General features: G+C 38.5%; 1 protein-coding gene across 3 annotated transcripts in view; it reads left to right on the forward strand.

Moving 5' to 3' along the window:
- The first annotated feature begins 7,917 nt into the window (after positions 1-7,917).
- The window catches only part of Sox30 (SRY-box transcription factor 30), a 43,142-nt gene continuing 34,351 nt past the window's right edge, over positions 7,918-16,708 (forward strand). The window contains exons 1-3 of one of the 3 annotated variants that reach the window (XM_076578207.1): positions 7,918-9,073; positions 10,892-11,131; positions 12,333-12,512. In XM_076578207.1, coding sequence (XP_076434322.1) covers positions 8,014-9,073; positions 10,892-11,131; positions 12,333-12,512 — 1,480 coding nt within the window. In that variant the 5' untranslated portion in view covers positions 7,918-8,013. The remainder of the gene's footprint in view (positions 9,074-10,891; positions 11,132-12,332; positions 12,513-16,708) is intronic. The other 2 variants (XM_076578206.1, XM_006997377.4) reach the window with 2 other exon arrangements.

Genomic DNA, 16,708 nt, shown 5'->3' on the forward strand with positions numbered 1-16,708 from the left:
TTCTTCTGTTCCATATCAGGTGGCTCTTCTGACATGATACAGAGTTTTTGCATTTTCCTTTAACAAGCATGCTTGTGTTTAGAGAAAGAGTCATATTCCAACTCCAAAGCCAGCTTTAATTTTTAATTGAACTGGGACTACAAACAGACCATTTGCTTTACATGTCTATAGAGAAAAGCAGAAACAAACATTTAGGAGGATTTATGAAATTTATCCTGTTGGAGATGTGATAATTTACTGGAGGATTTATGAAATTTATCCTGTTGGAGATGTGGTCAATTTACTCTTTTTTGGGGGACATTTTTTCTGGATGATTTGTCCTTTTTGATTTTATCTCATTTGTTAGTGGTCTTCATATTCCTTAGCTGGGTGCCTTTACTTTCCTGAAAAACAGAAAGAAAACCCTGCCCAACCCTAACTTTGGGGAGGTTCTCTTTTGGCAGGTTATATATGATCAAATGAGAAGCACTTGTTAGTTTTTTTTTTTTTTTTGGTTTTTTCGAGACAGGGTTTCTCTGTGTAGCTTTGCGCCTTTCCTGGGACTCACTTGGTAGCCCAGGCTGCCCTTGAACTCACAGAGATCCGCCTGCCTCTGCCTCCCGAGTGCTGGGATTAAAGGCGTGCGCCACCACGCCTGGCCCAACACTTGTTAGTTTTAAAGTTAATTTAAATTGAATGGTCACACTGATTGATGATCTATCACCTCTCCTAATTAAGAGGCCTCTCTTGTTCAATTCAAATCTTTAAAATTTTGATGGTATCCATAGCTTTTCTTCTGAAGAAACAAAAGTAAAACCTCTTCCCCAATTTAACACATATCCTGGTTCCCATTCTGAAGTCAACACATCTTTAAAGTATATAGGCTGATTTAATTCTGTAGTCTTTTCTATTAGCCAACGTCTCTCCACAGCGGTTGTTCCTTTCTCATTAGCACTGAGAAAATTCAAAGTTAATAAAGCATTATGCAATTTATTTCTAGGGGTCTTTATTAACTTTTTCTGTTTATTTCCTATATCCTTTAGAGTTTTATTTGATCTTTCCTGTGACTGCTTGGTCTATAGGATTGTGTGATATACCTGTAATATGCTTTATATTGTAATAAGCAAAAAACTTTCATTTTATCAGAGACATATGCTAGAGTATTGTTGGTCTTAATTTGTACAGGTATACCCATGATAGCCATAACTTCTAGCAAATATGTGTTTACAGAATCAGCCTTTTCAGAACTCTGAACAGTTGCCCATTGAAATCCTAAATCGGTATCAATGGTGTGGTGTATATATTTTAACTTTCCAAATTCTGCAAAATGAAACACACACATCTACCAGATTTCATTTCTTTGTGTACCCTTTGTATTACTTCCTGCAGGTAGTGGAGTTTGATTGTGTAAAGAACAAGTAGGACATTTTCATATAATTTCCTTGGCTTATTGTCAAGTTATGGGAAAATCCTTTTTCAAATCCTTGCTAATGACATGATGTTTTTGATGAAACTCGGAGGCCTCTAGCACATTTCCTATTAATAGTTGATCAGTTTCATCATTACCTTGTGCTAAAGAGCCTGGCAGACTGGTATGGGATTGGATGTGTATTATATATAAGGGATGATTCATATTCCTGATTATTCCTTGTAACTGAATAAATAATGAAGTTAATTCTGACTTGTCGGCAATAAATTCAGAAGTTTCAATGTGTAAAACAACTCTTTCTGCATAATGAGAGTCAGTAACTATGTTAAGAGGTTCTGTAAAATCCATCAATATCATCAGAGTAGCATATAATTCTGATTTTGGGCAGAATTATAAGGCCTTTGAGCCACTTTACTTAAATTTTCCGATTTGTAACCTGCTTTTCCTGATTTATGTGCATCAGTATAAAATATAGGGGCTCCAGAAATTGGTGTCCCTCATACAATATGAGGAACAATCCAGTTAGTTCTCTTTATAAATTGAATTCTATTGCTTTTGGTATATTTGTTGTTAATCTCTCCTAAAAAATTACTGCAAGCTATTTGTCAAGGTTCACTTTCTGTGCATAATTTGTCAGTTTCACCATTAGTTAAAGCTACTACAATTTTTGCTGGTTCTATTCCTGCTAATTGACAAAGTATTAATTTTCCTTTTAAAATCAAATCAGAAATTTTTTCCACATATGTCTTTAATTTCTTTCTCTATTTATTTGGTAGAGATACCCATTCCAATATAATATCTTCCCTCTGCACTGAAATTCCTGTAGGTGAATGCTTAGAGGGTAAAATAACCAGAATACAATCAAGCTTCAGATCCAAACCATCCACATGTGCATCCTTTAATTTCTTTTCCACCAAAGCCAATTTTCTCTCAGCTTCAGCTGATAATTCTCTTGAATTTAAGTCATTGTTACCCTCTAAGGTTTTAAATAAATTACTCAGTTCATTATTTTTTACTCCAAAAGTGAGCCACAGATTGGAAATGTCTCCTGGCAATCTTTGAAGGTCATTTAAAGTCCATAATAAATCTCTCCTAATTTGCACCTTTTGGGGGTCTAATTTTTTGTAGATCTCTTTTATATCCTAAATAATTAATGGAATCTTCTCTTCTATTTTTTTTTCAGGAGCAATCTGTAATCCCCAATAAGCAACATTTCCTTTACTTCTTCAAACATCCTTTCTAAAGTATCTACATTTGAATCAGCTAATAAGATGTCATCCATGTAATGGTACATTATAGATTGAGGAAATTGCTTATGTATCGTTTCCAAAGGCTTCCATAAAAAATATCAGCACAGGGTAGGGCTATTTAACATTTCCTGTGTGAGAACCTTCTATTGATATCTTTTAACAGGCTGGGAATTGTTGTAGGCACCATGAAGGCAAATTTCTGTCTTTTTCTTATAAAGATATAAGAAAGAAGCAGTCTTTTGAATTGATAACTATAAGAGGCTATTCTTTATGTAACAGAGAAGGCAAAGGAATTCCAGACTGTAGAGAGCCTATTGGCTGAATCATATTTTTAACAGCTCTTAGATCTGTTACCATTTGTTAGAGTATAAATAAAATATTACCACAGTTTAGAGGGTGAGAGAAAAGTGAGGGAATGATGAGAAAGTGAGTGAGCAAAGAGTGAGTGAATGATATAAAAGTATATGTGTGTGAGTGAGTGTGTGAGAAAGCTGTCTGAAAGAGCTGCTGCTATGTATAGAAACTACACAAAAAGCTGTATGAGAGTGTGTAGGAACAGTGTAAAGTGTTATATGGTGATGCATATGAGATGCATAGCTATAACTGTGTGGAGAATTATAACTGTGTGGAGGCAAGGAAGAAGAACCTACATAAAAAAAGAGATGTATAAGAGTAATGTATGTAAAAGAAAGATGTGTAGACATGTGAAAATAGATGTAATTGTGTATAGAGATGTATGGCTGTATGTATGTGAAGAAAAATATGTAGTTGTATGCCACAGTGTGGCAATATATAGTTGTGTGGTGAAAGAAAGAGTCAGAGACCATTTTTAAGATGAAGTAAAGTAGAAAGTTGCCATCAGAAAACATTATGTTTCCTTATTTTACAAGTCATATAGATAGAAACTTATTCTTATATACCCTCAGATAGAAAAATATTATTTCTTCTCCTACTTCCTCCCATTTCACTGTCCCCCTTTCACTTTCCAAGTAGTCTTTTCAATATTGAAACTTTTCCTGGACCAGTAAGAGAATAAAGAAAGAAATCAATTCAACTCATTACCAAAGCAAAAGATAGTTTCACATGAATTAAAACTTGTTCTGGGTGAAGCCTCCTTGCCAAGAGCCATGGCATAGAATAGCAGATGGCAATTAATATTCACGATGTCAACCTACCAGAAAAATATTTCTGTGATGGGAAACCTCATTAGGCATGGCCATGGGGCTACACATTCTGGAATATGTTTGCTTCTGTCTGTAATTTTCACATGTGCTATTGCAGTTTTTCCCTAAATGGCTATGGAAAATCACCCGCTGCCTATATTGTAGTGTGTTTAGCTCATGAATATATTCCATCTACTAGGCACATTTTATCTGTGGATTGTCAGGAAGATTATCTCTCCTTAAGCTGTATAATTTTGATGAATAGAAATAATACTAGGACATGTCTCACAACTAGGTCTTTTGTTCCACAAAGACTATGAGATTCTTAGGACCTACTTTTTTTTAATCATAGCTCAGGTTGACATAGGAAAATAGTTACTTTTCCCCAGCCGCCAGGATAACTGTATACCATTAGCTGATTTAAAACTTCAGAGTAACTTTAGATTAGACCACGTGTCTTGCTAATGGTTTTTAAGATAAACATTCCCTCTCTTAGTTCACAAGGACATACTGAGCTACCTAGCTAGGTCATAAATACAAAAAGTCCAATTACTGATAGCTGGCAAATGATTTAGTTCTTGCACCCGTAAATGAACTCAATTTGTGAAAATATATTCTGACTAGACAAAGTTACAGAAAATAACTTGACTCTGTAGCCCCTAATGAGGGCTGCAGTGGTTCTTAGATAATTAGAAGTTATAAACGATCTTTAACTTTGGAATGTGACCTTTTTATGACTTTCATATTACCTGAAATAATTGGTTGGGATATATAAACAGTAAAAAGACGTGATAAAACAGAGAAACAAGAGAGAACAACACGAGTGTAACACCATTAGAGAAGCCAACATAGGGATGATTCATCATAAGAGAATAAAGTAACCATCAGAATGCGTGTGAATTCATTCACTTCTTAAAAAAGCCCTCAGATAAAAGTCCTAATTTTCGCTATGCTGTGGCTTTCTTCATTGCGCCCTGTCATCAGCCCTGGAGCCTATTTTCATGTCTTTTTTCTTTTTGTTCTTGATTTTACATGCCAGAGAAAATACACTGAGTGTCTGAGTCTGGCTTAGTTTACTTAATATTATGATATCCAGGTCCCTCCATTTTGTTGCAAATGAAGTGATCTCATTTTTCTTTATGAATGAATAATACTCCATTACCATCTTTTTGTTTTTGCCATTTTGATAAGATCAATACCCTAGATCTTTTAAAAGATCAAAGAATAAACTCCAAGTTTCATTGGTTTTCTCTATTATTTTGCTGTTTTTATTTACTTCTACTGTGATTTTTTGTTACTTCCTCTATTTTACTTACATTGGCCCTTTTTTCGTTTCTTAAGGTAAAGGCTAATCTTTTTGAATCTTTCATAAAATTTCCCCTTTGAATTGCTCTATTTATATTACATTAATTTTGATTTGATAGGTATTTTCTGATTTTCCAAATTTCTTCTGTAATCATCAGCTGTTTAGAAACTGTGTGAGACATTTATCATTTCCTTCTGTCACTCATTGATCTATAATTTTCTGAGGTCAGAGTCTATGTGACTTTGATCCTCTTAGATGAAACATGGCTTGTATTAGGACACTGCATACAGTCCCTGGAGAACACTTCAGTTGCACTGAAAAGAATGTATGTAGACAACTGGTACTGAATACAGCATTGTTGTTGACAGCAAGTGTTGCTCAGCTGTTCTGAAATCTTTCCGATTTGCTATTCCAGCCATGTTACCAGTTAGTAAGAAAGAAATATTCAGTCAGAAAGATGATTCAGTGAGTAGGTAAAAGCATTTGCTACCATGCCCAGCAACCTGAGTTCAATCCTAGAGACTCACACTGTGGAATGTATATAACCTCCCCAGATACACACACATTATACCCTCTCCCACACACACACACCATAAATAAATGTAACTTTTAAAATTTTGAAGAAATATTGAAGTATCCAAATATAACTCCTGAGTAGTCTTTCTCCTCTCCATTCAGTCAGTTTTTGTGTCACCTATTTTGGGGCAGTGAGGTTGTCTAGCTACTATATTGGTATGTACCATGCTCTGGTTAGTTAGTTCTTTTGTTATTATGAAATGTCCCTGTCTGTCTCTAGTGACATTTCTTATATTAAAATATGTTTTAACATAGCCTGTCCCAATCTCCTGTAATCATTGTTTGGTATGTCTTTGCTATGCTTTATACTCTCCCCTCTCCAATTATTTTCAGTCTACTGTATGTTAAAGTATTTCTTCATTAGACAAAATAGACTTTTAACCTTACTTCCACCACTGATTGGAGTTTTTAATTCAGTAACACTTGTCTGCCATGCTCTTTTCTTCCTTTCATTTCTTCATAATATATATATATTTTAGTGTACCAATTAAGCACTATATTTTTGAGATACTGAGGTATAGAACCTAGCAAGGTTTTTAAAATCCAGTTTTATTTTGTATAGTTTGGTCTTTTTAAGACAGAGTCTCATATTGTAGCCAGGGTTGGACTGTAACTGACATAAAATTCAGGCTGGCCTCAGACTTGTGGCAATCAATCCTCCTGCCTCAACTTCCTAAGCACATTTTAGAGGTTCAGTTATCTGTGTGTGATGTGTTTTTCCATGTATAGATGTATAAACTTCTGTTTAGCAATATGAGAAAAGTGTTAGAATTGAATTCATCTTTGATTGTCTTAGACATAGGCTCATCCACCTCAAGACAGAGCTGTAGCATTTAGTCAAGATGTCTAGTGATGCAGTAAACGAGAATTCTCATTTACTTGGTGATATTTAATGAAAACCAAGCATAATCCTACTTAAAAGAAGAAGCACACACAGAAAAAAACTAAAATGAGCCCTTAATGTAAGTAGCATTACTATTTTATTAGGCTGTGGCAATTCTTATTCATTTCCTTTTCAATAAGAATTTATTGAACGATTACTCAACACTTGGCACTGGGGAGTCAGTGATGAGCGAGACCTAAGGAGTTCTTCCTCAAAGGAGGTAACAATCAACTGGAAGAGGCAACAGAATAATCACACAAATAAAGCACTTCAAAGGATGTGATCAGGTATGAGTGCATAAAAGAGATTCCAACGGATGCTGAGTCATTGTTTTCTCTGAAGTGCAGTTCAGCATCTGTTTGAAAAATAAGCAGGAGTTTCAGAGACATAAAAGCTTGGCATGCTGAAAACGTCCTGTAGTGAAAAAGAATGGCATGGGGCGCAATGTGGTTGAAACGCACAAAACTCACACAGATGAATTGTTGGTAGAGCCCACGCCACTACCAGACTTATCAGGCTCTGCCAAGAATTTCGGATTTTTATCTCATCTCATGAGCAGTGAGGGCCGCAGAAAGATTTGGGGGGAAATATGTTAGGTTAAGATTTGAATTTTTATAACTACTGGCAGTTGGGGACTAGTGGGACAAAGATGAACAGCAAGACAATAGGAGGACTGCATCATCCATGTGGAAACAGGGAAGGATGATGGAACCTTGGCCAAGGACAATGGCGGGTAGAATCTCAGAACGTGGAGGAATTTGGGTCGCATTTTGACAGTAGGGTGATTGAAAATTCAACTAGCAAAATAGTTCTACCGAGCCAAAGACCCGTTCCAATAAGAACGCTGAATGAGGTTGGTGATAAGTTGTAAGGTGTCCCCACTATCCCTTGAGAACTGCTAGAAGACCCTACGACACTGGGGCCTAATGAAGACTCAAGGCAGGGCTCCCCCAGCCGGCAGGAAAGGCCCACACCTTCACCCTTGGAGGTCATTTGTAATGGCGTGGAACCACGGGGTTTCCTGGGCAACGCCATTGTCGCGCTCCAGGCGGGGGGTGGGGTCGGGTAACCAAGGACAAGGCTGAAGAGAATCCGGAAGAGAGGGCGAGTGAAGAGGCGGGGGTGGGGGAAAATGGGAAACAAGAGCTTCGTCGGCTGGGCCATGGCGGATGATTCCAGTGTTGCGGCACAAGGCTAGAGCGGTGGGTGGGAGGAGCCGAGGAGCGGGCCTGTGATTGGCTGGCCGGGGGCCCCGGGCCGCTCACGATTGGGCGAGGCGAGCTGGAGGCCCGAGTCTGTGGAGCGCGTAGGGTTCTGGGTAGCCAAGGCCTTGGAAGCGTCTTAACCGAAAGGGGGAGGGGGAGGCCGCCAACAAACGGCTGAGCTCACAATCCCGGCCGCGACCCCAGCCGGCCGCCCCCTCCCCCATGGAGAGAGCCAGGCCGGAGCCGCCGCCGCCGATGCCGCGCCAACCGCCGCGGCCCACCCCACCGCGCCCGTTGCGCCCCGCTCCGCCCGCGCAGCCCGTCGAGGCCGCCACCTTCCGGGCCGCGGCCGCCGAGCGTCCCCAATCGCCGCCGGCCCAGGCCGCGGCCGCCATCGCCGCAGTGGCCTCATCGTGCGGGGAGGCCGCGGCGGCGGGCGCGCAGGCCGGGACGCGGCGCCTGCTGCAAGTGAAGCCGGAGCAGGTGCTGCTGCTGCCGCCGCCCGGGCCGCTGTTACCTCAAGCTCCCGACGAGGGTGCCGCTGCCGTCGCCGCCGCCGCCTCCTCTTCCTCCTCCGCCGCCTCCGCCTCGTCCGCGCAGGCGCGTCTGCTGCAGCTGAGGCCGGAGCTGCTGCTGTTGCCGCCCCAGTCCGCGGCCGACGGAGGCCCTTGCAGGCCCGAGCTGCGCCCCATGCAGCCCCGGACGCTGCTCGTCAAGGCCGAGAAGCAGGAGCTGGGGGCGGGCTTGGACCTGTCGGTGGGATCCCGGAGGACCACCGAGGCCGGCCCCAGAGCCTCCAGGGCCGCCAAGTTGGATGGCCCCGGGAAGGCCCTCGACGGCCGCCGAGGGGATGAGAAGAAAGCCAAGCTGGAGGCCGAGGAAGCCTCGAGGGATGCGCTGAAAGGCGGGGAAGGCAGGAACCTGCTGGCCATCGGAGAAGGAGTCATTAAGACCGAGGAGCCAGACAGACTCAGGGAGGACTGCAGGCTGGGCAGCACGGAAGCCGCATCCAATGGCCTGGGCCACGGCAGCAAGGATGCTATCCTGGCCCAGCCGCCCGGTGCTTTCGGTCCGCACCAGCAAGACCTAAGGTTCCCTTTGACTCTCCACACGGTCCCTCCTGGGGCCCGTATCCAATTTCAGGGGCCTCCGCCTTCTGAGCTGATACGGTTGTCCAAGGTCCCCCTGACACCAGTGCCTATTAAAATGCAGTCCTTACTGGAGCCTTCTGTAAAAATTGAAACCAAAGATGTCCCCCTCACCGTGCTTCCCTCAGACGCAGGTATTAGGAGGCAAGGGAATCTGGCTTTCACAGTTAGGTCTATGTTGCCCATAGCAGACATACTAGCAGCCCAGGAGCCAAAGCTCGGAAAATAGAATCATGGTACTGATTCTTAGCCTGCACAGGGATGGTTTCTGACTGATTTTTCTACATATTGGTAAAAATACACAGAAATGTGAAGGATTTCCACAAATATTTTTTTAAAAATCAATTTTAAGACTTAGTAAACAGATTTAGGTAATAGACACAACAGAATACCTTGTTAGGTAATACAGATTCCCCAGCTTACACATAAGTAACATTTCAAATTTCCTGATGTAGTAGCTTCATAGGTTGATGCTTATCAAGAAGTAGAACAACAAATGTTTTGGGGGGAAATGATAATTGTTTATAGTGAGTATAGAGGTTATCTTTAAAAGTGAACAGTAACTTTTCTTGCAGAAAACATTAAATACTGCATTGTAGTATTCTAAAAGCTAAGGTTTTCTAGAAATATTAATAAAAATACTCAATAAGCTAACTTGTTTTTAAAAGAAGTGATAAATTGAAATAGCAGTGACTACAACCAAATACTACTTTCCAATGTTTTTCAAGTATATAATTAGCAAGTCCTTAGGATTAGTTCCTATAGAACACAAGTCACTAAATGTCTTGATAAGTCGTAGCTTTCTTCATATTTTCATGAACTTCTATGCTTATTGTTTTTGTTTTTGTTTTTTTAATTTTCAGTGCTGATTCTTCCCACCCCACTCCTTTGCTTTTTACCTTTTACAATTTAAATAACTTTTTTTTCTTTTTTGGTGTGTGCATGCACACACATGTTCCCAAGCCCTTCTGTGCACATACCACTTACTACACCTGACTTATATGGCACTGGGAATTGCCATATAAATGCATATTAGGCAAGCATTCTACCAACTTAGCTACATCCCCAATCAGCATTCTTTATTCTAAATATCTTTGCACATCTAAAACAGTTTTATATATCAAGTAACCCTAAAATGAATTAATGTGAAACATTCATAGGTAGCACTTTTTTCCCCCCTTTGAGACAGGGTTTCTCTGTTTAACAGTCCTGGCTGTCCTGGAACTCACTCTATAGACCAGGTTGGCATCAGACTCAGAGATCCACCTGCCTCTGCCTTCCAAGTGCTGGGATTAAAGGCATATGACACCATCTCCTAGCCATAGATATTACTTTTACAAACTGCATAGGGATATAAATTTAGTGAACTTCCTTTATAGGAGTTTTTAACTGGTACTGTGACCCTCAGGGTCACTTGTTTATTTTTCTCCCAGGACACGAGTCTAGTTTTAATGATTCACTGTGGCAGGAATTTCACCTTCACAGTGAAAATTTGTGTTAGCATAAATATTGTTTGCTTTGAAGGACACTACTACTGCTCTTGGAAATGACTTCCTTTAAATACTTAAGTAACTAACATATATAGTGCTAGGTGCATAGTCATGAATGAGTCAGTTCCTGGCTCCTAATGATAGACTAATTTTAGTGGAACATAAACTAAATGTTAATTACTTCTAGAGGTAATAATGAAGCTCAAATAAATAGCCATCCATGTGTTTCTAACGTTACTGAACAGTATCTTCAACAATACTATACTCTCTAGGAGTTACTTTAAGCTACAATTTAGAATGCTGAGTTCAGAAACTATAGGGAATTTTGGAATACTGGCAGTATTTTGACTATCGTAGTGTATGTTTTCAGGTACTCAAAATGCAAATATAGATGAAGGTACACTTCAGTTTAAAATTGCATACGTGGCACATTAACTTAGTCTCTTAATTTTTGTCATGTAGGAATACCTGATACTCCCTTCAGTAAGGACAGAAATGGTCATGTGAAGCGACCCATGAATGCATTTATGGTTTGGGCAAGAATCCACCGACCAGCACTAGCCAAAGCTAACCCAGCCGCCAACAATGCAGAAATCAGTGTCCAGCTCGGGTTAGAGTGGAACAAACTCAGTGAAGAACAAAAGAAACCCTATTATGATGAAGCACAAAAGATTAAAGAGAAGCACAGAGAGGAATTTCCTGGTAATCAATGAAATGAACAAAGGCTCTTTCAATTTCTTTTAAATTTATTTAGGTAAAGATTAAGTTAGGTTGAGATTTCCTAATCTTTGTGTGAGAAAGAAAATAATGGCTAACATTATAATAATGATTTAATACTAAGCATATATTTTCTTAAGTAGAACACAGGTGTGAACTATCTGGTCACATATTTACCAGTTAATGCAAATCAGGAGACATGCTTTTACTGTAGTTTTGATTAAATACATATAGGTACATACAAACATACATACACAGGTGTAGCTATATATGTAATAGTAAATCTCCATGGTTCTATTTTGTAGTATACTAGACATATCAAATAATCATGTTATCAGAAAAAAACATAGTTCACACTTAAAAGATAATTAAAATGCAGGAATTAATATCCTGTTCCATTTTAATGTTAAGTGGGTTATCAGAACATAGTTCGGTGTTTTGATTGATAGATTTATTCCTATCATGATACAGTTTGAAATGAGTGATTCGTCCTCAGTAAGGGCATTGAGATAAAGGTTGGGAACTATGCATTCTTTGTGGGTTATATAACCGTACATAACACAAAAAGAATTTTTTTTCTGAAATATAAGCAGAAATATTTTAGGAGGCAAGATTCTGAGGTATCAACTGGATGGAACCAGTGATTTGTTTATGTGATAGCACCAAACTTCTGACTTTGAAGGAAATTTGTGTTTATGGTTTTAGTAATTGTCAAGTCTCAGTCTCAGAGAGTGACTTCCCAAACCAGGCATACAAATAGTGAGTGGCTATTAGTGACTATTACATTGTAAGCTACTGACATTTGTATCTTATAGAGTGAGGAGGAGGAGGAGGAAGAGGAGGAAATAAATCATGTCTTATGGGGTATTTTTCTTTAGGAGAGGAAAGGGTTTGGGATTCAAACTCAATGACTTCGGTATAGAGTGTGCCACGAAGTCACTCTGTGACTCTGAATATGAGGCATGTTGACCTTCCTCTCTATTATGGATTACAAAATTAACAAAATCAGAAGCTATGTGGATGTTAAAATGAACAGTAGAGGATTTGTTCACAAAAATAGCATCATGGAGCTGGAAAATACGCTTTTAGACAACCCATTTTTTTAAACTTTAAAGTGTCCTATATTATTAATAAGAAAAGGCCAGAGTCTGTGTATTCATAATAAAAACTCTATCTTTTTCTTTAGGTTGGGTTTATCAGCCTCGTCCAGGGAAGCGAAAACGCTTCCCTCTAAGTGTTTCCAATGTATTTTCTGGTACCACACAAAATATTATCTCTACAAATCCTACAACAATTTATCCATATCGCTCACCTACCTACTCTGTGGTAATCCCTGGCCTTCAGAACACCATCACTCATCCAGTTGGTGAGTTGGTCCTGTTGTAGATTATTTGTAAATACCTACATTATAATTTTACCTCTTAAGATGAAATTTGGTTTCTATTAAACTTAGAATTTAGAACAATAATAAAGGAATAAAATTAAGAAGAGAGAAAATGAAAACATTAAATGGGAGAAGGAGCAATAGCAGATCACTGTGGACAACTCTGATTTTTAAGTAAGTTAGGATTAGCCCCTATGTTAGTCAGATAATGAAGGAAATGGCTGATGTAATTCAATAGGGAATAGGGATGTGTTTCACTTGCATAATAAATAATGCTTTGCTAATGGGCTATGAGATATTTTGTCATGAAACTTAGGAAGGATACTGATCTATTGAAGACTGTTCTCTTACTGTTCCAGAAAAGCAATGGAAACTATCCATTTTCCCTAAATACTTGTTTGGTTCATGTTCCTCACAGTGTGATCTATGGAAGGTAGGAATGCTAAATTGAGACTTTCAAATCTTAACTATGTGGTACCTCAGTGGCTCGTTCCCCCAGAACTTTTGTAACTGTCTCTTAAGGAAACTGCCATCTACTCATTTTTGCTATGGCTTCAGCTGCTCTTCCCAATTTCTGCCTGTCTGGAGTCTCCTAAAAATAAAGCTGGACCTATGGGTTAGAGATGGGTAGATCTTGGAAATTAACTTATTAATATTATGCATTTTCAGTATTTTTAATTAAAGATTTTTATTTTATGTATACGAGTGTTTTCTTTGTGTGTGTGTGTGTGTGTGTGTGTGTGTGTGTGTGTGTGTGTGTGTGCGTGCTCTTGCATGGTGCTGGTGGCAATCAGAAGAAGGTGCCAGATCCCTTGGGCCTGGAATTATACTTTGCCTTTTGGCATTGGGAATTGGTTTTAAGCTGCTGTTTGGGCACTGGGGACTGAACCTGGGTCCTCTGCAAGAGCTGCAGGTACTCTTAACTGCTATACAGTGTCTCCAGCCCCCATTTTCAATGTTTTTTCAACTGTGTCATTTTAGCCATTGGAAGTAATAAAGCTGCACTCAAGATATCTCTGTTCAGGTGAAAGATGCAGAAAGTTGGTCTGTAGCCCTGATTTTGCGATACAGTCAACCACTCTTTGTGTTGCTTGTAAATCTGTATTTCAAACTAGGCTTCACTGTTTCTCTGTTTTAGTTTTGCACTGTTAAGTATTATTTTTTACTTTAGTACACACTGCTTCTTGTTGCCCCTGTAGGACTTTACTTGCATCTGTTTGTCCATTTTTGAATGCTCATGTTTCTCAAGAACAGATGGGTCAATGTTCTTATCTGAAGCAGTTGAGCCTTTATACAGTATATTACATTTGCACCTCTGTGCAAAGATGTGGGATGGAAGAAGACTAAAGATTTTTTTATGATATTGGGAGGATTAGTGCATCATGATTTTGTTATTTAAGTATGGTAAACAGGATTATAGGAAGCAGTTTGGAAACATATACAACAGTAAACAAAAACATGATAATGAGTCTTTGTTAGCTACTTTAAGAAATTGTTTACAATGCCATGTATTTCTTGTGAGGGCCAGAGAGAGTAAAGATTGATTTCATGGACTTCAAATGATAAGCAGAAGCATTCTATAAAGATAATTTGAAAATTGTTTTTAGATAAGTATCATTCATAGTGAAATTTATTTGCTACCATGCTGTCCAGTTGTGCAACTTTGAAATATATTTAGTTATTCCCATCAGCTTGGTATCATATTACCTAGAGGTAATAGTATAACTAGGAAGTTTGGAAATTTAAGACTCTAAAGCATCCATAAAATTATTAAAGTTAGTTAATAGACTATATCATAAGTCCTTTCAAGAACCAAAGTTATTGGCTAGGCATGGTAGTGTGTAACATGAATTTCCAAATGTCTTTTAATAAAAAATCCGGAACCAGATATTGGGGTAAATGCTGAAAGATCAGAGAGACAAAGGAACAAGCTACTGCCATGTCTTACTTCTAGGACCCCTCAGCCTGAAAAGCCTTAGCCAATAGGCCTCTAGCCAAATGAACTTCCTCAGCCAAATGTCTTTAGTTCCTGTTTCTTCAGGCCTCATATACTTTTCTCTACCCAACATATCACTTTCTTTCTCAGTCTCTCTAGTGCTGGGATTAAAGGCATGTGATTTTCAAGTACTGGAATTAAATGTGTGTGCCACTACTGCCTGGCCTCTATGTTTAATCTAATGGCTTGTTCTGTCTCTGATCTTCAGGCAGATTTAATTAGGGTACACAATATATCACCACATTTCCCCCTTTTGTCCAAAATAATAAAAGGTTATAACTAATAGAAGAAAAACTATATACAATAAGTACAATAAGTATATACAATGTATATATAGTCAAAAATTACATTAACAATGTCTAGTCCACTAACATTTGACAGATTCAGAGAAAATACTCCATTATTTATCCTATGTTGGTGAATCCAAAGTTCTGTACCTAATTCACATTTTATTCTAACTTGTATTACCAACTAAAAACTACCTTTTGATGTCTTTCAAATGTATACATTTTGCACCTCTTTAGTGAGTTTCTTTTCTGAATTTGATAACAAGGAAAACTATAACTATGACTAATCTTCACCTCCTTCAGAGACCCAAGAAGGAAATAATATTACCTAAATAAGCAGAAGTGCAGACATGCAACTTCCAAAAAATGTGAGAAATGACAGAAACAGCTGGCTTCCTGGACAGTTACCCAAGGTTCCTCCACAATGTTGGGGGCATCCATCTTTGGCCTATAGGCCTAGCATATCTGACAGACTTATCTGTAAAGCAGGATTTTCTGAAAGGCTGTCCTACCTTGTCTTGGCAAGGTTCTACAGTCCTTTATTTTGTGTCCTGCTTGTCCATTTGGACAGCATACTGTTATCAGTCAAGGCAAGGGTACTTTCTTGCCAAGTGGCTTACTTTTGCCACAAAGAAATTAAACTTCATATGGAGTCTCTTTAATGTCCATCATCTTCTCTGAAGTAGATTGGTGCTGCCAGGAGAAGACATGTCTCATAGTCATAAAAGAATCTATGCTATTAAAACATCTTAAATGTCATATTCTGAGGATCTCTGAAGTGTTTGAAGACCCTCTAAAATATATCTGTTTGACCTTGAAAACATACCTAACATTACTACGAGTTTGATTGTAATGACTAACTACTAACTTTCATTTCTTTATATCCTAATTAGTTGATAATAATAACTTTCAAGGACTAGCAATTTGCATTACATTGTTAAATGAGCTGTATAGATACAACATCTTGATCAAGAGTAGAAATATATGTGCAGTATAATCTAACAAAATGAATCTCAACTTTATTAATCCCAATATACACAATTTGTATGCAATATATAAAAATCCAATCCAGTGTAAAATATTTAAAACTAGTAGTTGCTTTGTAAAAGTAGATTCAATAATCTACCTTTTTATCTTATCGTTTCTTTATAATACAGTTTTATATCATATCCCCCTTTCTTCTTTTAGAAAGAGATTGACTATGACCAATAACAATTTTTAACAAACCTCTAAACAAAGACAAACATCCATAATCCATTTTTTTGGGAATGTGGACGTAGTTTTCTAGACTACTTCCTGCTGACTGGGGGCACTGGTAGTCTTTTGGGGACACAAAGAGAATTTAGGATTATGGTCAAGTCCTGATTGGTGTAGTCTGTGAGGCTATATCATCTCAGCTAGCCATTTCAATATTGTCCTGAGCAGTTCATAATCCAAAGCCGATCTTTGGGTGGTGTTTGTCAGCTTAATGGCATTATCATTGTCCATGTGGAATTGTCATTCTGGGGTCCTGTCATATTTTTGAAGACTCCAATATCACTGTTAGGAGTGGTAATGATTCACTGCAGAAAATCTTTATTGCGGGACAGTCTTTATGGATGATTTATCCTTTTTCTTCAGATCTCTTATTTGTCCAGTGTTCTTCAGATTCTTTAGTCTTCATTCTTCTGAAAGACAAAAACAAAACCCTTCCCCAACCCTAACTTTAGGGAGTTTTCAAATCTAATTTTTATCAATTTTGGTTTATGGTTTCTCCTGAATTTTTTGTTTTCTCTTCTATAGCTGTTCTATCACTCCAAGCAGTATGGTTTTTTTGTTTGTTTGTTTGATTGTTTGTTTGTTTTTTAACAATAGGCATTAGGTTCTTTAATTGCTCTAGGAAGGAGTTTCTTCCA

This window comes from Peromyscus maniculatus, chromosome 8, assembly GCF_049852395.1.
Source record: "Peromyscus maniculatus bairdii isolate BWxNUB_F1_BW_parent chromosome 8, HU_Pman_BW_mat_3.1, whole genome shotgun sequence".
NCBI classification, from domain to species: Eukaryota; Metazoa; Chordata; class Mammalia; order Rodentia; family Cricetidae; genus Peromyscus; species Peromyscus maniculatus.